Source organism: Cetorhinus maximus, chromosome 18, assembly GCF_964194155.1.
Source record: "Cetorhinus maximus chromosome 18, sCetMax3.hap1.1, whole genome shotgun sequence".
NCBI lineage: Eukaryota > Metazoa > Chordata > Chondrichthyes > Lamniformes > Cetorhinidae > Cetorhinus > Cetorhinus maximus.
Genome location: NC_135896.1, coordinates 25,120,177 through 25,144,479, shown reverse-complemented (window position 1 = coordinate 25,144,479; position 24,303 = coordinate 25,120,177). Strand labels below are relative to the sequence as shown.

The 24,303-nt window shown below is 37.7% G+C and overlaps 1 protein-coding gene across 1 annotated transcript in view; it reads left to right on the top strand.

Moving 5' to 3' along the window:
- The window catches only part of cpsf2 (cleavage and polyadenylation specific factor 2), a 30,101-nt gene extending 7,809 nt beyond the window's left edge, over window positions 1-22,292 (top strand). The window contains exons 5-15 of the mRNA XM_078562224.1: window positions 663-792; window positions 1,460-1,575; window positions 4,877-5,064; window positions 6,038-6,328; window positions 7,102-7,202; window positions 8,398-8,598; window positions 13,534-13,686; window positions 13,811-14,036; window positions 15,432-15,740; window positions 19,957-20,091; window positions 21,406-22,292. Coding sequence (XP_078418350.1) covers window positions 663-792; window positions 1,460-1,575; window positions 4,877-5,064; window positions 6,038-6,328; window positions 7,102-7,202; window positions 8,398-8,598; window positions 13,534-13,686; window positions 13,811-14,036; window positions 15,432-15,740; window positions 19,957-20,091; window positions 21,406-21,498 — 1,943 coding nt within the window. The 3' untranslated portion in view covers window positions 21,499-22,292. The remainder of the gene's footprint in view (window positions 1-662; window positions 793-1,459; window positions 1,576-4,876; window positions 5,065-6,037; window positions 6,329-7,101; window positions 7,203-8,397; window positions 8,599-13,533; window positions 13,687-13,810; window positions 14,037-15,431; window positions 15,741-19,956; window positions 20,092-21,405) is intronic.
- Window positions 22,293-24,303: the final 2,011 nt, after the last annotated feature.

Here is a 24,303-nt window from a genome sequence, read left to right as displayed (position 1 = left end):
AACGCAGACCGATTTCAGGGTAGTGTTCCCCACCTGATTTGTGCCTGGGACATGGGTGCAGACATACTGGTGGAGAAGGCTTTCCAGACATCTGAAGTGCCCACCTGAAATGGGCATTAGGCTCCGTGCATTTCTAAATGAGATTCAGGAGTCCACCAGCAAATTTGATAGCACTGAATACAAGTGGAATATCCAGTAGTCCTTCAGGAGATGACTGAAGATGGTATTAAAAATTTAAGTTTTTAATATTCTTACTTTGACCTGGAGCCAGAGGAGCAAGAATACTGGTTCTACCATACTTGGAATGCTACCAGTCCTTTCTGCATTTGCCTCCCATTTTCCCCCTGGCACTAACACAGGAGTTATGGAAATTCCCTTCACTGAGGCAGTTGGCCCAACTTGGACCCCGGTAAATGGGCGAGCTGTCTCTGGAAGCGTGACAGGAGTTGGCAGCTCACAACTATTGTTACAATGAGGCTTAATCTCTGTCAAGCCTTGGGTCTTATGTTTTGTGCACACGCTGGAGGCACATCTTTAGTTATGTACCCGCAAGGACTGTAATAAAATTCTGTTGCAATGAATATTTTAAAATATAATATGTGAGCTGGTATCTTTCACACTTGTATGCTGATTTTTTTTTCTTCTTTCTGTCCTGTGTCTAGGTAAAGGACATGGCCTCTCCATAACTCCTTTGCCTGCAGGCCATATGATTGGAGGAACAATTTGGAAGATTGTGAAAGATGGAGAAGAAGAAATTGTGTATGCAGTTGACTTTAACCATAAGAGAGAAATGTGAGTAACATTGCTAGTTTTGGCTCAGCAGTGGTATGCAGCATTTAATTATTGTAAAAACCCATGTACAGCACCAGGGAGTAAGATCATCAGCATCTTCTGAAGAAACACTGACACAGCTGCACATGGAAGAGTATGCTTTCAATAATAAACAGTGATAAAGGTACATACCTATGTGGTACAGGTCAGATCACTTCACCATTTCTCCAGACCCCTCCATTCTTGTCATATATACCCATTTATGTTTTGATTCCTTTGAAAGTGTACATATTGGAAGCAAACTGAGAGTTTAGGAGAAAAAAAATAATTTGCCCAGAAGGAAGATGCAATATTAAGTGATCTGCAGTTTAAGAAATTATATTAAACCTTAACTTATGTTTGTCAAAAATCATAAGCACTAGAATTATTTCTTTGTTTACTTTTTTAATCTGACCTTTTACTCCACAAAGTCTGTGCTGTGCAAAAATAGTAATGTTTATGTGCTGCACTGTTTTAATATGCATGGATCTTCTACAGGTTTCCAACACAAAGTCTGAAATATTTGAACTTTGCAGTATATTGCTAATAACTTCACGGGAAAATATGTGCATGGACCCTTGGTGAAGCTGGTTTCAAAAGTAATTGCTAAGGGCACTACTTAAAGCTAATTGTCTGTTTTATTTCTTAGCCATCTGAATGGATGTTCACTGGAAATGATTAGCCGACCCTCATTACTCATCACAGATTCTTTCAATGCCACGTATGTTCAGCCCCGAAGAAAGCAACGAGATGAACAATTGCTCAGTATGTACTTCAACAATTGATGGTATAGATTTGGCAGGCTTACATCAAACAAAGACCAGTACCATTGTCACATTCAAGTAACAGCTGTAGCTCAGTTTAAATCTTCCTGTGCTTTCAAACATAGTTGGAACGGATATAAGGGATCATTTTCAAGGTGTATGTTTTCTACTTGTTCTGGTACATTTCTGAATCATTAATTACGTGAGCATTCACATCATCATGAAATCAACGTTATTTTGCTTTTTTATTAAACTGTAAATTTGAGGATTTAAAAAAATACATTGTATGGTGGGAAATCTAGTTCTCTCCCTTTCCCTCTCCGAGGAAACTTAGTGACTCAGATTTTCCTGTCATTGATGAAGCTGTGGTTTATGCTGCTGACTGCATTTTAAATTGCGTTGTTACCTTTTTCATCAGCTGCAGCGAGAATCCCTCTCTCGACTGCAGCATGGACCAATTGCTGAAGGGAGATATGAGGCATAGTTGAAGGAAAAATATGTTCCCTTTGTCGTCATGAGCTGATGGCACACCTTTGAGACCTGCCTTCAGTTCAATGTTTCCAAGTGCTTTACGCCTAATTTATAATCAAATTTTCATTCTTGCTCTCAACCCCGCACCACAGGCCTGGTGTTGCTCACCCTCCACACTCCTATAGCTGCTCATTCCCCCTCCCCCCTCCCAACACACTCGCCTCCGGTCCCCCCGCCATCTCCACTCAATCCCCCAATGACACTCTTGGCTCAGGTCTGACATCGCCGGAACTAAGGAGCCAGGGTTGACAGGGAGGGGGTAACGTAGGAATGCGTGATGGGAGTGAGCCAGGGGTGAGTGTGGGTGGTGAAAATGGGGTGCCAGTAAAGGGCTGTGGGGCTGTTGGTAAGCTAGGGTGTGGGTTGGGGGTGGTGAGCCGGGGGTACCAGTGGGGGCATGTTAGTCGGGGCTGAGAGTAGTGGGGTGTTAAGCTGGGGGTGTGCATGGTGGGGTGACAGGATGTGTGAGATCTGGGGTTGACAGTGATGTGGTTGGTGGTGGTCAGCTGCAAGTACCAGTGCGGGGAGGATGGTGTGAGCCAGGTGGCGTGGAGGGAAGTATGTGAACCTGGGGTGATGGTTGGTGGGCTGGTGAGCAGCACTGGAGGTAACAGAATCGTACAGACTTTCCTCCTGATTTAAAGGGCTGCTCTTAGCCGGCACTACACCTGCTATTCCTAAATAAATCACCATTAAAAATGTAGCTAAGTCCCTGCCAACAGTCAAATTTACTCACTGACAGATCGCGGCGGGACCATCAGCCTTCCTCAGAGCTGTTTCTGGTGAACTGGAATTTTGAGGTTCCAGCGTAAGTTGGCTGCTTGGAACTTCCAATGCAGCCCACTGTTCACTGCTATTGGACCCAGAAGACCAGGGCCATTATTTGTGGCTGCCATTGTTTTACTGGCATCTGAAATTACCAATTCCCTCCTTCATGTTTCCCCTTCTGGCATGTTATGAATCTGGATAACCCCCAACCACTTTCTCATCCGCACTCATTTCTGACCAGGATGTGTCTCCTGATTGCTGGTTCTTATTCCAACTAAATTATGGTACTGGTTTCTAGTTTTCCAGTTAGAAGTTGTACAGTGCCGTACATAATTTCCAGAGTTGCTTGCTGACATAGCAAGCAGGGCCTCCTGACTTTTGCAAGGCAAGGGAGAGATTATCAGTGGATAGGCAAGAGGAATTACTAATTAACGGATAGATTTCTTGAAGATAACAATGAACAGGAGGGCAACTGGACTCTTGGTTATGTCTGGTCACCTTTAACAGAGCAGGACTGGTATAACCACCTTCAGTTAAGTAAAACCCCATACCCAGCTTGATTTGATTTTGCAATTGCTGTTATAGTTTCTTTGCACCATCATGTTTGACATTTAATTTACTTATACATGCAACAAAAGCATAATTTGAAACCAATTCAATCTAGGTTTGCATCTAAAGCTTGTCAAGTGCTTCTGTTTATATTAGCCAATATAACTTGAACTGGCATTACTTTGCCTCTGCAAGTAAGGATGAAGATAAGGGACAGAATTTTCAAATCACGGAAGTGAGGCTGAAGGCAGGAGGGTTGGAAAATCGGTGTCGGAGAGCGATGTACCAGTTTGCTGGCATTTTTGCATTGGCTGGTTTGGGGCGGGGTGGTGACATCTACCTGTCCGCAAGCAGTCTAGGTAGTCTATTAAGGCAATTAAAGAGCCTTTTAAAGCTGCTGTTTTGAGGCCACTGCTGTAGCATCATTTTAGCCCAAGCTAACCCCCACACCTACCTTCATTGACAGCGCTCACCTCTGATGGTGGGCCTGCTGTATTCTCAGTGCTGGAGGGCCTCCTGTTGACCCCCCTACATTGGGGGACATCACCATCTTTAAGTGGACAACATGCATGTCCTCTGACCACTAATTGGCTGTCTCATTCAAAATTGTGTAGCACATCAGTTGCTGACGTGATGTGGGGCTGGGACCCAGGAATGCTTCTGATGTAAGAGGTTTGACACCAAAACAAAAACTCAGCCCAACATTGTTACAAATGTATATATGCATAAAAAAAAGTTAGTCAAACCTTAACTAAGGGCATTACCAAAACTGTAAACACACTTTGTGGAAGGGGCTGTTATCAGTATGAATATTAATTATAATTCTATATGGTTTCTGCGCATCATAGTGCTAAATTTCAGTAGGAAGTGGATTTTTAAAGCTGCAGGATTAGAATATAAATACTCTGGCATTCTTTTGCAGAATCCTTTGGGGTGAATGCCCATATTGATTTAATACTTCCCCAATTCCCTTCTTTCTAGAAGGTCACATTCCGTAAGATTAAACCAAATGATCTAAAATATGGTTGTACTTGTGTGGAAAAAGCAGGGAAACCTCAAATGAGTAAATCTGGTTAAACTTTTGAAAGTGCAGGTATCTTTTATTTTCCAAGTATATCGGTGGTAGAGAAGGAGGAGAGAGTGGGAGCAAAACGTGGGGATAACCAATAGAGCATAAAAGAGAGAGTAACAAGCAATAGGGAAAAGCATCAATTGGTTCCGTGAAAGCCAGTATGGAAGCAGTTACTTTGAACCTTAGGCAAGTTGAGTAATGAGCACATGAACCACATCTGAACATAATTGGGAGCCCCTTGGACTCCATAATTGGATTACGTATTTAGCACAGATGTGACCTATTTATGTTTTATTTCTGCAAATTATAAGATTTATTGTTGTTTCGTGCTAATATAAGCGTTATCAATGTTTATTTTTCTCCATTTGTTTCGCCCTTGCAGCCAATGTCCTGGAAACTTTGCGTGGTGATGGCAATGTACTAATTGCGCTGGACACTGCTGGCAGAGTGCTGGAGCTAGCTCAACTTCTGGACCAGATCTGGAGGACCAAGGATGCTGGGCTAAGCGTTTATTCTCTTGCTTTACTCAATAACGTTAGCTATAATGTGGTGGAGTTTTCTAAATCACAGGTTTGTTTCTTTTCTATTTCTCGCTAACCATTGATGATTTTACAAACTAATGAATCAAAGTTTAATTGGTTAAAAGTCTTATTAGTTCAAAGTTCAGTTTTTGTCCCTCTTCACATTATTAAAAAAAAATTGTCACAATTAAATATAAAAGTTGTCACATTTTTAGAAAGGCAAGTGTATAAACCATTGAAAATTTTTAATGTAAAACAAAGTCTATCTACCACCAACTTTATAAAAACCCCAAATTTAGGCTTGGAAATTGAGGAATGAATAGTTCAACTGACTTCAGCAGCAGGTCTTGTCAGTGAATATATCCAACAGAGTAAGCAATACTTAGTATTTTCTAGCTCTAAATACCAATTGAAGAATTTTGAAAGTCAGTGCTTCTGAGTACATGGCACGACTTGATTAGTGTGGAATGTGAAAAACAAATTGCTATCAATATTCAGTTAGTGTCCATAACTGAAGATAATTATTTTGCAAAAGCAAATAATTTCTTGCCTTCATCCTTTAATTAGAATTGCATTTGGATATATAGATGTTTTGCTCCAGCAACTCAGCATTTGCTTATAAACCGATTTGACTCCCACTTCTTAAATTTTCCCACAATAACTAGGCTTTGTCTTAAGTATTATGTTTCTTTGTAATACTTGCATGCAGTGACCAGTTTGCTTTAGTTATAAAAATCTAAATTCTAATCGGAAACCTTATTTTGGAAGTTGTTTTTTTAAAACATAATGCAACTGCCATTAGCCAGCATTTTTGCTTCATCTTTTAACGAAGTATTTTGGGAGCATTCTTGTCTGCAATGGTCTACAATCATTCTATTGTCAAAATGTTAATGTCACTTCCCCTCAATAGCCAATCTTTTTGCTTAATTTATGCTGTTAGCAACCCTCACCTCTTATGAAGTTTGTTGATCTAGAATTAGGACACTGCAGTTAAATATTGTCTGTTCTTCCTTTAATTTTAGGTAGAATGGATGAGTGACAAGTTAATGAGATGCTTTGAAGACAAACGAAATAATCCCTTTCAGTTTCGTCACCTTTCTTTGTGCCACAGCCTTTCAGACCTGGCTCGAGTACCCAGTCCAAAGGTTGTACTAGCCAGTCAATCTGACATGGAATGTGGGTTTTCACGAGATCTTTTCATACAGTGGTGTCAGGACCCCAAAAATTCTGTGATCCTCACTTATAGGACGACACCTGGAACACTAGCGAGATATTTGATAGACAATCCTAGTACCAAAAAAATGGATATCGAGGTAAGTATGCAACTGAAAATGGCAATAGCTTAAAATGTGGACACATTGTTCTAGACATATTGATGAAAATTCTTCAACGTATTAGAACCAGGATGTAAATGAATGAAGGCATTTGCAGCTGATAAAGTTAGCTTCAAAAAATGACAAATGAACAAGAATGAATGTCTCTCTGGGTCTCCTGGGGCATGCACCATTCCCTGCCTGAAGAAACAAGAAAGCAATCAGCTCCCAGGCTTCCACCAATGATATGTTGAAGATGGTCATGAATAGTTACACAGCTACAAGTGGGGTGATAGGCAATCTGCTTTTTCTTCCTCTAAGGAAAAATAATTTCCTGTGCTCTGTGTTACCTTTTAATAGTCTGCCTGATGGTGGAAATTCACAATCTACACCCCGCTGCTCAGTCAGCCAGCATCCTGGAGCATCAGTACTTTGTGCTGTCCAGTGGTAGAGTTTTCCACAGCCATCAAAAGTCATTCTGTATTAGCTGTACCTTTATCCATTTTATGTTTATAAATGTTTAGGCGCAGCTAATGTTTTTTGTAGCATCTTAACTATTTGAGCAAGAAGCATTAAAGTCGGTATTTGATACTGTAATAAGGGAGTTTGGAGAAATATACTATCAAGCATACAAGTTTTTGAAGAATTAACTTATTTTCACTGGGCCCCCATTATGTCTTGACTGGCTACATAATTGAACCTCAGGTTTTTTGTATATTGTGACAATTTCTGTGTCATCCTGCTCTGTGACTTTCATAATATTTCACCAATAGATTAGACGTCGTGTAAAATTGGAAGGGAAAGAACTGGAAGAGTACCTAGAGAAGGAGAAGCTCAAGAAGGAGGCAGCTAAAAAGCAGGAACAAGAGAAGGAGTAAGTAAAAGTGACGTACAAACTGACAAGCTGGTTTGGATTATTTTTATTGCTCTCTGAGGATTTAACATGGACTCATTTTGTAGCTGGTATGTTGGTGATCTTTCAGTAGTCAGTGAACAGTTACATAATTGCATAAATCTTCAGCTTTATGTTAATCCAAAAAATAAACAAATGTAAAATTCCAGCACAAAATACTAACACTCTGTCACTGCTCCAGTGCATCCCTTGGGAGTTAAGCATTTTGCACCTTATTGCAAGGCTCAAAGTATATCGAGGAAGATTTAAGTCTGTTTTTGTGGCTCTTGTTGCTCAGCCAAGACCGCAGTACTGCCTTCCATGGTCTGTTCTGCCATAAACAAAATAAATGTTGCAGAATTTATAAGATTTCAATTCTGTGATGAAATGCATTGCAAGAGAAAAAAAAATCCACTTCAGATTTCTTTACTCTATATGAAATCCTATAAAGAATATTTTGAAAAAAACATTAGTTCCACAGCAAGACAAAGTTACTGTTAAAGTCAACTGTTAAAACGTTCGTAATCTTTGCATGATTCTTAAAATACAAAAACTATCTGTTATATATTAAAAAATTATGACTGGAATTTTACGCCCCTATCGCATCAGGGATGGGGCTGTAAAATGCGGCGAGTCATTCTAAACTCCATTGACTTCAGCGGGACTGTAAAATCTCGCTGGTGTAAAATTCCACCCTGCGAGTGGTCTCAATTCCTAAGGTAATGGAATTGTAGGTGATGCTGTCACTTTAAGGTCACATTGTGTGATCATTTGAACACAATGAAATGCTGCCTAACGTTATTACTTTTTGTATAACCTAAAGTAAGAAATACTTTCAAACTGGTACTTCGCAGTTCTTTTACCGGATAACTACATAACAAATTATGACCACTGCACGTTTAAAGTCTTGGTTGAATTCTTTAACTTACACGCTTTGAACAAAATACCATGTGTCAGTCTATTGTTACTTTAAGCTGTATTCATGACAGTACATTTCTTTGTTGGGAACTAATAATGTACAGAAGTAAAATACTGCAGGTGCTGGAAATCTGAAATAAAAACAGAAAATGCTGGAAATACTCAATGGACCTGAAAAGTTAACTATGTTTTCTCGCCATAGAAGTTGCCTGACCTGCAGAGTAAATTAATAGTGTACTTGATTGTGTTTTCCTTGCAGGCGAGATGTTGACTCCAGTGATGAGAGTGATGTTGAAGAAGACATGGACCAACCACTGACTGGAAAAACCAAACATGATCTCATGATGAAAAGTGAGAGCAGTCGCAAGGGAAGCTTTTTCAAGCAGGCTAAAAAATCATACCCCATGTTCCCGGCTACAGAAGAGAGAGTGAAGTGGGATGAATATGGGGAAATAATAAGGTATATCAAACAGACCTAACTCTAAAAGGGCCACTTTCTTCATAAAAAGCTTTTATCAAACTTTTGTTCATAATTCAAAAACTTTTAATGTACAGTATCTTCAAATAAGTCAAGGCACTATGAATTTCTTAAGTTTAAAAAAAAAACTTGTGTATATTATCTTTTTATGTAAAGAATTTCCTGAGGTATGTCTACAAAAGTAATTTACTGCGGATGCTAGAAATCTAAAATAAAAACAGAATATACTGGAAATACTCAGCAGGCCAGGTAGTAACTGTGAAGAAAAAAGGTTAATGTTTCAGGTCAAAAATGTTTCATTCGAACATTCTGATGGAAGTTTTTTGAAGTGAAACATTATCTCAATTTCTCTTCATAGATGCTGTCTGACTTGCTCAGTATTTCCTGCATTTTCTATTTTTATTAACCTGCAGTACTTTTTTCAATCCCTAGATGCAAATAGAATGTTTCCTTCTCTCAAGGGCATCAGTGAGCCAATTGGGTTTTTACGACAATTCAACAGCTTCCTGGTCACTTTTACCAACACCAGCTTTTTATTTCAGAACTTTTTAACTCAATTCAAATTCTCAAATTGCTATGATGGCACTTGAAATCATGTTCCCTGGATTATTAATCCAGTAACCACAACACCACCCTACCTGCACTACTTTCACAGTGGGAAAAAGGAATGATGGCTGCAAGCATGTGCAACTTTAATGGGAGAATTAGGAGAGATTATTAAAAATTTAGTAGGAGAGATGGGTTTTGAAGACTTTTAAAGGAAGGGAACAAATTTTCATGATCTGAAATGCATTGCCAGAAATGGTGGTGGAAACAGATTCAGTAGTAATTTTCAAAAGGGAATTGGGCCAATACTTAAAGGGGAACAAGTTGCAAGCCAATGGGGAAATGGTAGGGGAATAGGACTAATCGAATGGCTCTTTCAAAGAGCAGGCAAAGGCACAATGAGCCAAATGGCTGCTGTCTTCGCTGTAACACTCTATGAGAAAGGTGATAGAGTTTACATAGGAAATTCTATAGTATAAGACTGACATGGCTAACAGCTGTTACCTATGTTCGAGCAGAGGAAGGAGAATGTAAAGGAGACAGTTCTGGAGTTCAGGGCTAATTGATTCAAAATCGCCACCATGGACTTGAGGTGCAAGAGGAAACAATTACTTGAGACAAGTGGCAATATATGCAAGTGAAGTGATATTATTTGGGAACACTGTTAATTGTATATTAATTGTGTGCCAGACTTAGGGCATTAACTGGGAATGTGCTCCTGTAGAAAGGAACAGATTGAAACCGGTTGTTGGGTGAGGAGATACATGTTTGTAATGTGTGTATCTGAATAATTGACTCCAGTTTTATCCTTCACCACCTGGCTTTCTGGAGTATAACAGGAATATAACTTGTTTCTGGAGGAAACAGTTCATTGAGCAGAGGAAGATGTTGAAATCTTTTAGAGAAAATTGGATAGATATTTGAATCAGATGAAAATTCATGGGGAGAGGGTAGGTCAGTGAGATTAACTTTAGATGCCCCAGCAAAAAAAAAACTGTCACAAACAAGATGGATTGAATGGCTTCTTCCTGTGATATCATCTTCTACTGTTTTCAGGATTACAAAACACTTTTTACATGGAAACAATGACTTTTAGATGATGAAATTGCTGTAGAAAAGACTCTGGCATCTACTGCATAGTCGCAGTGCTTAAAGCAAAGAAGTAATACTTTCACTGCAAACTTTTTGCTGCTTTACTTTGCCCGCAGTATTCCCTTGCAATGTCTGGTTTTAGTGCTATGCAACATTTTGTCATTCTTAACCACATGATGGCACTATATCCCAGTTTGTTTTACAATATAGCACTGCATTCAGAAATTTAGTACTTACAGTATATTTTCATAAACATTCTATTTGTGGAGTTCTGAGAGTGCAGATTATTCCTGAACTACAGAATTTATGGAAGCAGTATCCAGCTGCTAAAATTTTAATGATGATTAAAATTAAGCATTTAAATAGAGATGAACCTGGACCTATATGTATTCCTGTTGTTGATTCCTAAATGTGCTGATCTCAAATATATACTTTGTGGAAATTTAAATAGTAATATTAATACCACCTTCCATTGTTTAGCCTCTTACACTATGACTTTCTGGAAAAACTTTTGTTTCCAGGTAACTCACAACCATGACACTGAGAAGCATACAGTGCTGGACCTCATGATCTTTAGGGCAAATTTTCAGTGCAGCGTTGCCAGAAATCTATGTAAATGCCACAACTGTATTAACTTGCTTTGCTTTCATTTAATTCTGGGCACGAATTGGGAGTTTAGTTGGCATCGTCCATTCATCCATGTCATGTTTTGTGTCTTGGATGACAGATGCTCCTGTCAAGTAAACCTGGCTTTAATAATGGTTTCCTGGACTAGCAACAACACATGAATGTGATAAATCACTAGGTTTTATGAATAAGGACAGTTTCAACCATGCAAATCATGGATTAGCTGCAAAATAAGGCCTTATCATGAATGTTCAAGTAATGTGAGATACCTTGTGTATAATTGTTGCTCTAGCATTACTTTATGTACAATGTACGTGATCTGTAAGTTCTTTGTGGAGAGATCATTTATGCTGGGGCATGGTGATATTTTTATGTTAGATTCCTAAAGATCATTTCACCATTGCTGTCTATAACAAATTACTGATCATGTCCTATTAGTGTTTGGCCAGTGTGTTATATTTGTCTTCCTCAGTTATCAGTCATCCAAAGAATTAGGAATTGTAGCTACGATTGTTTCTTGCTCCCCCTCATAATATTACTGATGATATGTGCTATTAAGCTTTTTAAAAAATATTTCTTGAAAGGTGTCCATTTACAGCAGAAAACTTTTAAGAAGCGGAATTAAACTCTTAGCACTAAATATATTCAAAAAATTCTTTATGTTACAAAATTTTAGCTTTTTTACGTGCACTCAGCAACAGCGAATTGATAGTGTAGCAAATGCACACAGCTTGAAATCCCTTCAGCACTCTCAGCTGTCCCATATATCCTTAACATTCTGTTTCAGCAAAGTTGTGGATCCACACAACGTTTTTCAACAAGAACTCTATGAATATACCTCATGTAAAGCAAACTATTATTTGCTGAAACATGCTAATTTTTACAAAATCATCAGTAGAGTTATGGTTTGTGCATTTTGTTTAAGGAAGCAAAAGTTGGCTGACTTCCTCCTTATCTTTGAGGGTATGCCTTTATGCCATTAACAAAGCTGTGAGCAGAATTATGATGCTTCTGCACTGAGTCTCACTTCCCTGATTTGCCATTATTTCCCACCTACACCCTTCTGTTCATTAGTCCACTTAAAGCAATGAGCATAAGGGGGTGAATTGGGGGGGTGGGGCTTATGACCTGGTGGCCAACTGTTGGGCGATGGAATGTTTTATATTTTTTATTTTATCATTGTTTTAAAATGGGTTGGACAAACAAACATAACCCTCTCTGCTAAATTTGTTGAAAACCCTATAGTTTTGGCCATAAGTAAGAAATTAATTAAGTGCAAAATCATATTGTGGGTAGTGTCATCAAGATAGTTGAATTTACTTGTCCTTGTATGGATATGTGAAGTACTGAACCTTATCAGCTAGTTGTTCTCTATATTAGGTGGTGTGTGGTTTTCACAGAGTGAAGCAAGGAATGTAACTTCATGAAAGACACGCTATTTCTACTTTAAAAAATTATCAGTTATATCACGATAGCACTTTAATTAGAAAGTTAATTTCATCATTGAGATTGAGAACAGCCATTCAACTGCCACATCTGCATGCCATGCTTCCCCAAGCTTCCCCTGCCCTTGATCTGAATCCATGCCTTTCTTTAGTTTCTTTTTCTGTTCGTGCCCTCTCTGAGTTCATCCTGTCCTTGAGACACACCTCTTGCTTTCTTGACCTCTTTCCTACTAAACTGTTGACCATCATACTTCCTTTCCTGGCTCCTTTACTAATTAAGAATGAAAATCATTCTCTTTCCTCAGATAGAGACCCCTCGCTTTCAATACTTCCATTATTATCCCTCTTCAAATCCCATCCTCGATCCTGCTTGTTCTTGCAAACAACAGTCCCTTCTCCCATCTCCTTTTGCCTCTTCAAACCCCTTGAACATGTGCCCATATGTGTTTAGCTCCATCTTTGAACCTTTCCAATTGGGTTTCTGTCCCTGCTATAGCACTGAAACGACCCTAGTCAAAGTCGCAAATCACACTTTCTGTGATTGTGAATGAGTATACTATGACCCTCCTCCTTCTCCTGTGCAGCCTTTGACACAGTCAACACCAGCCATCTGCAAACATTTTGATCAAGATTTTAGTTAATCTTTAGTAAATATAATTTGTCCTTTTGTCCATTTTTATCTGATTATGCTTCTGCGAAGTGCCTTAAGATGTCTTTGCTACGTTAGAAATGCTACATAAATTTAAGTTTGAGAGTTGAGAGTCTGGTTTGAGAGTTGCCTCATAAAAGGCTTGCTTGTCCAGATATATGATGTAGGGATTTAAAAGAGGAAAGGGGAGAACATGCTCTAAGACAACCTCTTTGGACCGTTCCCTTTTATCTTAATGTGGTGATCTTTTTACACATGAAACGTGTTTAATGTCTGTTTGGGTTGTTTGGAGAATAACAGTTCCTGCTTGTTGCCTCATTGGATGTGAACAAGTATTGGTCTAGTCCAAGGTCATTAATCAATGGAACTTCTGCGGCTACATTGAAGTTTGCCATATTTCTCATTGTATGTAGACAACTGACTTTTCTTCGTAGAGACATTTCTGTAAAAAGATCATTTTAACATTCTATTTGATACATATATACGCAGATGTGAAATCCAAAATTGAGTTTCCTCCTTTTGTGCTTCCTTGTGTTTATTGCTACTCCTTTATTTCAGAGCTGAGGATTTCTTAGTTCCGGAACTTCAGGCAGCAGAAGAAGAAAAGAGCAAACTTGATTCTGGTCTGAGTAATGGTGAGGAGCCTATGGATCAGGATTTATCTGATGTTCCAACAAAGTGTATCTCAGCATTAGAAACCATAGAAATCAGGTTAGTAAGATCATTTTTTAATGCTTAAAACCGATAAGCCATGTATACAGAAAATCTGCTTATTTTAGTTCCACTAAGATTGCATGTACCAGTTCATCAAGTAATTTGCTTTTTTTTAAAACAGAGCCAGAGTGACATATATTGATTATGAAGGACGCTCAGATGGTGACTCTATTAAAAAAATTATTAATCAGATGAAACCCCGGCAGTTGATTATTGTTCATGGACCTCCAGAGTCCAGCCAGGATCTTGCTGAATCATGCAAAGCATTCGGTGGAAAGGACATTAAAGTTTACACACCAAAGCTTCAAGAAACAATAGATGCTACCAGCGAGACTCATATCTACCAGGTAGTACAGCATGAAGAGTAATATAGTAATTGCTGGCTAATGAGATTTCTGCTATTAACTTAATTTCAATTGACATTGTAGGCTGAATAATAATGACTCAAAATTGACACTTAAAAGTTGGATGCTGGGTTCAATCCCAACTCTTGGAGTTTAGTCCTTGATTGGCTGATAACTACGTGGCAGTACTGAATGAGCTCTGCATTACTAAAGGTTCTGCCTTTCAGATGCAAAGTTAAACCCAAGATCCCGTTTGCTTGTGTAGGTGGGACTAAAAGAGAAGCAGTGAGTTCTCCCAGTGTCCTGACCATCTTTTATCCCTTGGCCAACACTGCCAAAAACAGCTTAATTAGCTATTCATTTATTTATTATTTTTGGGCACTTGCTGTATTGAATTGGCTGCCACACTTGCTTATTATAACAACAGTGACTATACTTTAAAGAATAAGTTTTTTTGTCTATGAATTGCTTTGAAACCTTTTGAGGATTTCAAGGGGGCTAAATAAGAACAAGTCCTTTCTTTCTCTACAATATATATTTTTAAATTGGAAGTAACAATACAATTTTTTGAGTTCAGCAGAGTCCAGAACTATAATGCACCACAACTTTACAACTTCTTCAACATGCTGCTGCTTTAAACATTTGATCAAAAGTATCTAATCCTGAGTGGTTGATTGTATCTTCATACTTTTGGAAAGATAGCTTATATATAAGTTTCTCTAATGAGATGGGAATTACTACCAATTTGCACTTTCAAATGGTAATACATACGCTCTGAATGAACAGAAATGACAAATTTAATGTCCTGTTATTGCAGTAGCCTCAATTCATTGGAATTCTGCCGGAAGCCCTACATATTTCTGCAAATTAATTTTATGTGACGCCAAGATTTGATATTTTCCAAAGCAAATTACAGCAACACAAATAATAAGCTGCTTAGCATTTGAGAAAATTAAATCCTTAGGGTTGTTAGCATGGAACTTAGATTTATTCAGAGATTAGAATTGTGTTAAAGTGAAGGACACACAAACTATAGATGAAAGTATAAAGTAACCACTGAAGCCATTGAATTATTGCTCAATACCTTGATATGTTATAACATTTGTTTTAAATTAACAATGAGAAAAACAATCAAAAATAAGTCAGAAATAAACTCTGAAAGAACTAAAAAATTTTGAAAATATTTATGAAAATAAATGTCATCTTTCAAAGAAGATTTAATTTATATTTAGTTTGAAGATTTTGTATTGTGTGTCAGAATATTATAGTTTCCTACACATGCTTAGTAAAACTACTGTCTTTATCTTTGCATAACCAGCATAGACATGGTGAGCTGAATGGCCTTCTGTGCTGTCTCATTCTATGATTTCCTAATATTTGGATATTTCATTTTCACAGGTTAGACTAAAGGATTCTTTAGTCAGTTCTCTGCAGTTCTGTAAAGCAAAGGATGCAGAGTTAGCCTGGATAGATGGTGTCTTGGACATGAGGGTGTCAAAGGTAGATACTGGGGTCGTTCTGGAAGAGGGGGAGTTAAGAGAGGATGAAGATGGGGAAATGCAGGTTGATGCTCCCTCATCCACACACAGCTCTGACCAAGTTGCAGCTCAGCAAAAAGCGATGAAGAGCCTCTTCGATGATGATGAGAAAGAAACCAATGAAGACCTTGATGTAATTCCCACTCTGGAACCATTGTCACCAAATGAGGTACGAAAATAAAATTGAGAAAGATATTTGTTTTCATTTGTTTATTGAATGTGGGCATCACTGGCAAGGCGAGCATTTATTGCTCATCCCTAATTGCCGTTGAGACGGTGGTGATGAGCTGCCTGTAGCTGTGTGGTGAAGGTGCCACAGTGCTGTAAGGGAGGAAGTTCCAGTATTTGACCCGGCTGCAATGAAGGAACAGTGTACTATCTTTCCAAGTCAGGTTTCAATGTGACTTGGAGGGGAATTTGCAAAGAGTGATGCTTCAATGCATTTGCTGCCCCTGACCTTCGAGAGATTGCAGGTTTGGAAGGTGCATTAATAGATCACAAATATTCATTTCCCTGCGGATCAGATCATAGCCAATGTTGATTTGGCATTACAAGCACTGGGATTTATTGAAGTCCTATAACGTAATTGAGTCTTAATGTTTAAAAACAAAATTTTTTATGAGCAATGTATATTCACATTTAAGAAATGTAGTTGTTCTATTAATCATCCAACTTCTGTTTTAAGATAATTTTACAATGTTGTTCTGGATTACAAGATATGCTGTAGCTTCCTCTTGCACAGACCATGTAAAAGTATCTATCAGTCAATAGATTTTCTGCGAACAGATAAATTACATAATAATGGGGCTAAAGAAGTATAACTTCTAAATTAAATCAGATTTATCTTTTCAGCATACACATCTATAGATCATTAAACTTTGGAATTCTCAGATTTCATCATAGACCAAATTTAGGTTTTTCACACTTGACAGTTACAAGTCAGTAATTGGCACTAATAAGCTCTGAATTGAAATAAATGGGCTTTATTTGATTCCCACATATGGTGGAAAAAATCGATTTGGAAGCGCACTTCAGTTGCCTCACTTGAAAGAGTGACTTGTATTAGTTTAAATTAAGTGTCAAGACATGTTACTTTTGGAAAGACTTTGATGTTGAGAGCATCTTCTTAATGGCTTATCTATGTTTTTTCTCCTCCAGTATGTAATTGATTTGAGGGAGTGGGAACAATAGATTAAAGTTTATAAGCAGCGTCAGTGAAATTTGATAGTTGATAATGTGACCGAAACCTAAATTTAATTAAAATTTACATATCTAATTAATATTCAGCCTTTGCCAGAAACCATAACTTTTTAAATTAATATTCGGTTCTTTTCTGGGGGGAATAAAAAAGTTGACGAAACCAATGTATTAGTTTTCTTTTCATTATCCATTTTTTAAAACCATATCTACAGCAATTATTCATTGTTTGTATTTAATTTGTGTTTCAAGTAAGTACTTATTATGGTGCAAATTTAATCTTTAACTGTAAAATGCCAGCAAACTTCTTAATTAGTGTGCAGAATAAATCATTTTAATAATGAGGAATGCATCTAAGTATGATCCACTCAAAAGAGTAATATATTCCTTGCTTAGAGTCAATAAATATTAAGTACTGATTCTATGAAAGTGGTTTGGATTTGGTTCCAACCATTGTTGTGAAACATACATTGTTTCCAAATTGTTGATTTCAGCGTTTTCTTTTTATATTCACTGGAAAGCAAAGAATAAATTCTAAATTTCTTTATCATTTTTAATTGTAAATGTTAAAAGCTGGTTAGTAGTAGGTATAAGGATGATTATTTTAAGAAAAATAAATTGGTGTTATAAATAACTGCTGGCCTTGCCATCAGGACTAATAACATTGCTGGAGCTAATGGAGTTGTAATCATTCATACTTAAAATAGGAAAAATTACTGTAGGGATGTTGCAAAATGTATGGTTTTTATTAGGTATTCTGTCCGGTCAGTGTTCGCTCATGTAAAAGGACCTTATGTTCTGTATGATCCCATGTGCACCTTTACTGTCTGATAGTTTGATTTTGGACTGTGAGAACCATTGTTGTGTGACTGGTTACTGTCATCTTGCAGTTGTAGCCATGAGCATTCTCCTATCTTCACGAAAGGTGGACTGAAAAGCACTCCAATGAGCCAAGATGCAATTGTAAATCAACAAACTGATTTTTTCTCCATAAAATACATGAATGGACCTAATACAGTTTTTGCAGGGAGAATTGTCTTTTTCCTGTTGGTGCTCCTACCATCAAATAAGAAAAGTGTAGCTCTACGGTTGTTCTAGGTGAAAAATCATTTTCAAGCTAGCTATTCTTAAGTTTACTGGTCATGGCTTTCCCTGGTAAAGGGTTTATTTAAGCACTATTAAGACTATTTTAACCTAGCTAATTACCATTCCATCAGCCACCATCTAAATATCAGCAAAGAGTTGAAAGAAGTAATAATGATGCAACAATAATCCAGCTTCACTTGTCACCAATAATCTGTTCACTGATACTCACTTTGGGCTCTGCCAGAATATTTTGGCTGCTACCCACATCACAGTCTTTATCTAGACAATGACTGAATGCTGGAGGAGAAATGAAAGTAACTGCACTCGACATCAAGACAACACTCGACTGCTTAAGCACTTGTGAGCTCTAGCAAAACAGGTCACTGGGGACTGCAGTGGCAGAAAGATCGGCCTCGTTGTTAGAGGCCAATCATTGCAGCCCCAGAGCATTTCCATCAATGTTCTTGAGGCCAGCATCCTTGGTATAACCATACTCAGCTCAATTTTCTTCTCTGTGCCATAAGGCCAAGTGAGGCTGTTTGCTGATGAATCTGCTGTTTTCAGTTCCATTCACAATGACTGGTAATAGAATAGTCATGTTAGCTACATCAGGATTTGAGTAGCATGCAGGCTTGGGCTGACAAGTGGCAGGTAATATTCAAGCTACATAAAAGCCTCCCTCTGACCATCTTCAACAATAAAAGGCTCAGACGATTCCCCTCACTTTCAACACTACCCACTAACAAAGTCGTGAGGTTTCCATGGACCTGAAGTTTAACTGGACCAACCACATCAACACAATGGCTATATAGTTCAAGCCAGAAATGTAATGGAATGCCCACTACTTTACATTGATGGATACAATGACACCCAAGAAGATCAACATCATCTAGGAGAAAGCAATCCCTTTGATTATCCGTGTCACTTAATTAATTAGGAACCCCGGCCACCATCAACACACTTCGACTAGAATGTCCTAGCTGCAAGATGTATTGCAACAATTTATCAAACCTACTTCAACAACGATTCCCATTCCCATTTCCACAACCTCTATTGCCTATGAGAATATCATTGCTTGTAAATTCCCTTTGAAGTCACACACTATCTTAACCTGGACCTGTACTACCACTGTCTTTATTGTCGCTAAGTCAAAATCTTTGATTTCAAAACCTAATGTTGTAATAGGAGCAGTTGTAATGAGGATTGATGATTGCCATTACATCAGGGATGCCAGGGATAGACATTAAGTGTGGTCCTGCCTGCTTCACCAAGACCTTGAGATTAAATACAAAAAACAAATCAAATCTAACAATCCCCATTTTCCTAAAGCTAAAGTAACCGAATCTCTGACATAACAGAAACCATTGGAAACAATCAGCAGGTCACACAGCATCTGTGCAGAAAGAAACATAAGTTTAACATTTTAGGTGATGACCTTTCATCAGAAGTCTTGATGACCAGCCCTCAGAATGTTTCACTCTGGAATCATTTATCACCGTGACCTGAAAAGTTAGAGATTGATTTCGTATTTTTTTTATTAACAGTCCAAGGCACTATAGCTTTATGTCTGCTTTATGGTTACTGTAAAGCAGCAACATGATAATAACAATAACAATAAGGGGATAAAAGGTTATGGGGAGAAGGCAGGAGAACGGGGTTGAGAAACTTATCAGCCATGATTGAATGGTGGAGCAGACTTGATGGGCCGAATGGCCTAGTTTCTGCTCCTATGTCTTATGGTCTTATGATGCATTTAATATATAAGAAATATTGTAAATTGACAAAATTCTGCTCCAGTACTCCTGGTTAAACAGAAAACGTTGCAGTGGTCAGTGATAACACTATCAAGAGGCAAGTTGCTATGCTTTCTCTCTATAGCATCATTATGTCTGATCCACATTATTAAACCATAGATTTAATTCGAAAAAACTTGCATCAGTCCTTGAGATGTGTGCTTTCCAAATTATTTCTGACTCTGCTCTGTAAATCATCACATTTGTTGTACTAACCATGTGAAGTTATCATTTATCAAATAAGATAACCATAAAAATGCAAAACTGCATTTAGTGATTTTAATTGGATTTTTAATTCTCTTTTTTAAGGTTCCTGGTCATCAAGCAGTCTTCATTAATGAGCCAAGGTTATCCGATTTTAAACAAGTTCTTTTGCGGGAAGGTATTCAAGCAGAATTTGTTGGAGGCGTGCTGGTCTGCAACAATTTGGTAGCTGTTCGAAGAGTGAGTATTTTCAGTTAGAAGTGGTGTATTACTGTATTAAAAGACCTCCAGCAGTCTATAGATATGTCAGAAGTGAGATTTGATCAATTTACTCAATAATATACATTCCTACATTAGCAGAAAATTCTTTTCCTTTGGTTTGTAGCAATCTGAGAAGTCAAGAAGACAGTTTGTGGGTTTATCTTTGTAATACACATGTTGAACAAATTGAGTTGTAAACAGAAATGTATTTTGTGCATTTTCTTTGACTTATCCATTGTCACAATCAGTTGTGCAGCAAGATGAGCATTTATGTCTAGTAAGGTGATCTTACACAAGAAACCGCAGAAACGAATAGAATCTGATAAAAAAAGAATACTGCTCTTTAGACAATGGTTCCAAGTGCACTTTTTTCCTTTTCTATCCGGTTTTGTTTAATGGCATCAATCGTAAAGTACAAAATTCAGTAAAAAATGTTTTTTTTTTTTGCTTCTGCACTGCCTTTCAGTTGCAGACTGACATTCATGATAAATGTATTTTCTATATGAAATACCGTAAAGTAAAATAATATTTTAGACATTGTAGAATAGCTTTTAAAAAATACATTTATTCTATTCAGTTTACTGATTTACAACAAAATCAGAACAGATGTATTTCCTTTCTTCTTTAATTCTCTGCCTGAAGGCAGGCCCGACCCACAGCACATCGATCTCCACCACGCGTAGGGCAAGGAAGCAGGTCCTGAATCCACCCCAGCGGAATGGGGAACCCCATGTTGTTGGCACCAATCTGATCCACCCCAGCTGTCCAGCCAGCTGGCCCCTCCATGGAGTCTGAGTTGCTGTGGCAACATATACTTTTGCATGCATGCTGTAGCATGGAGCTATACATAGTGATGGTCGAGGCTTCAATTTCTTTTAATCACATAGCTGACTAGGAATCTCTGCTGCTGTTACCGCCTGCCATTGGCGTGTGATGGAAGGATTTACAAATTGATACTCAAGCTTTTTGGCCGCGTTACGAACACATGTTCCTTGGCCATCATGCCCTAGAGTGGGATTTGAACCTGGAGCTTTTGGTTCAGAGGCAGGGACGTACCCACTACGCCACATGACTGCCAACAGCTATATTACATACCCTATATTTATTAGTTTAGAAGAATTAGTAAGAAATCTTCAAATTTTGAAAGTTATGAATTGTTCCATCCAACGCCTTTGCAGTAATTAAAGACCTTTGTTTAAATTCCAAATCCTACTACTTATTAATAAACATCACTCCTGAAAAGGGAAGGATCCTACCTTTAAATTCATGTTGCTCTTTCTATTTTCTTTTCAGACTGAGACAGGACGCATTGGACTGGAAGGATGTTTGTGTGAAGATTATTATAAAATACGGGACCTTTTATATGAACAGTATGCAATTGTGTAATGGCACTTGGAATACTCTTGAAAAACTATCGATCCTACCCTCCAGGAGTTGACTGCCAGTGTGCTGGAAAACATTTATGACATGTAAAAAATCTGAACAACTTTTTCTAACTAGAGTAGCATTTGTTCATAATTTGTGTTTGGTTTCCTCCTTCAACTCTACTGGAAGAAATTTGAAAAGTCAAATTGCTGTTGTGTATTTTACTTCTGATGAACTATTCTGTTAAACGTTAGAAAACGTTCTCTCTTCACCAGTTCTCACTTACATATTTTTCTTTTAGTCATCACCTACAGTACCTTTCACTGGTTCACAAAGGAATACAAGCAAAAGCAACTCTTATTTCACCTGATTATAACACAGCAACTACAATTCAAGCATCCCAAAGTTCATGTTATTAGTCTGTGAAAACCTAGCTTAACCTATTTTATAGAGAAGAAAAAAAATGACAAAGCTGAATGGGTAATTTTTCAACTGATACAAGCTTGAAACAGTTTTAATGTTTTTAATGTTTTGATAGCACAAAGTTGGTATTTTGGTGCGAGATCCTGACTATTCACTTGCTTTATACAGTATTATAAAGCTTTTGACGTTGATTATCAGGTTTTGTAAAGCCATAAATGCAGAACCCATCAATATACAGATATTGTTGTGAAAAGGTTTGGTAAATAGTTATAACACATTTATAAAGGCTAAAATTGTTATTTTGAGTTTGTGTTTATAATAAATTGTAACTTGGCTTTGAAACCCAAGAAAGGAGCAATTAAATTGTTTAGAAAATTCCTCTTTTAAATTTCCTTTTTGCAAATTCATCTCCAGTTCTTGTTCAAACTGAGTTTCCTTGCAGGGAAATCTCTAGAAACTCATTCAAGCAATCCATGAGGGTGTGTTGAGAGATTTATTTGACTGTAAAAGGTGTCACTTCTTACCCTTTATATCTAGACATGTGAGCTTTCAGTAGATGTCACTTGATAAGAGACTATAGTGTAGAAATTCCCATTGCAAACCCAATTAATTGTGGTATCCCTACCATCCATCATGGCTGTGATCGTTTGAGATACATTGGAAGTATAATTTTCAATTTGCATGTAAATATATTGCAGCCATATTAACAAATTATTGAAATCCTAGTAGAATAAACATAAGGAGCAAAAGCACCCTTCTATTCTGTGATCTGCTCATTAGTTTTTTGGTAACAAATCTATGTCATAAAAAAAATTGAAAAGAGGGCAATAATCTGATGGAAACTACTTACTATCAATCTAGGGTATTCCCCTCCATCAACGAATTGTCACCTTCAAATTAAATTAGTTTAGAAGGTCTCCAACCTGTGAAATTGAAGTCTTCATCTTATGAGTGAGAAACCACTCTTTAGAAAACCTGCTATGTCTAATCTCCTGGTTGGCAAAGAAACACTTCAATGTTTGTGCCACAAGGAACTTGTTTTATTTTCCTTTCTGCAGCGTTGGGTTGCCTTCTGATATTATACCAAAATCTATCCACCTCTGCCTTAAAAATATTCAAAGACTGCTTCCACCACATTTCCAGGAAGTTCCAAAGACTTATGACCCTCTGAGTGAAAAAATTTCACCTCATCTCTGTTTTAAATGGGCGACCCCTTATTTTTAAACAGTGACGCCTAGTTCTAGATTCTGCCACAAGAGGAAACATCCTCTCCACATCCACCCTGTCAAGACCCGTCAGAATTTTATATGTTTCAATCAAGTCACCTCTTACTCTTCTAAACTCCAGTGGATACAAGCCTAGTCTGTCCAACCTTTCCTCATAAGACAGGATAAGAATCATGTCTATATCATTTTCTGATTCCATTTTTGACAGCCAGCTACAAAATAGGGCTCATTGCAAACATGCTTCAAATGGCATTGTGAATTAACATATCTTTTCTCATATTAAATTCAAGATAACAACTTTACAATCAATATACAACACACTCATTTGTATTTTTTCTGTCTCAATATTTTACACTACTTTCTGCTTAAATTTGTTTGAACATGCTAGCTCGCTCCTGTTCAAAAACAAGCGGTAGCATTTAATTTTATTAACGACTTATATGATGAAAGCTACTCATCCAAATTTGCTGATGACACAAAGAAAGGCATTATTGTAAGCAGTGTAGATGGAAGCCTAAAATTACAATGAGATATTGGTAGGTTAAGGGAATGGACAAAACTGGCAAATGTAAGGTCATCCATTTTGGACCTAACTTTCTAAATAATGAAAAGCTAGACACAGTGGAGAACCAAAGGGGCTTGATGGTTCAGGTATGGATGAATAGGTACAGGAAATAATCAAAACCTGGTCTGCATTCCCTGTAATTTGAAAGGTTCAAGGGTGATATCATCACAATTCCAAAATATTAAAGTCAACAGGGTGGCTTGGGAGAAACTCTTTATGGTAGTTGCAGAGTCTAGGAACCAGGGGAACATAGTCTAAAAATTAGAACCAGACTTTCAGGAGTGAAATTAGGAAACGTGTCTTTCACAAAGGATGGTGTTTCACAGCGGTTTGGAATAAAAGGCAGGTAATGCTAAAGTCAATTGCCTCCAGGAACATTTTTTTTGTTAGCCAAAGTTATTAAGGGATATGGGGCAAAGGCCCATGTGGAGTTAGGTTGCAGATCAGCCATGATGTCATTGAATGGTGGAACATGGCTTGAAAGGCTAAATGGCTTATCCCTGTTCCTATGTCCTAAAAACTTCAGAGTTATCTTTGCGCTGAAGTACTGGGCTCTGCCATCATTAAGAATGGGAAAGATCATGGAACCACCTCCTTTTGTTAGTTTAATTT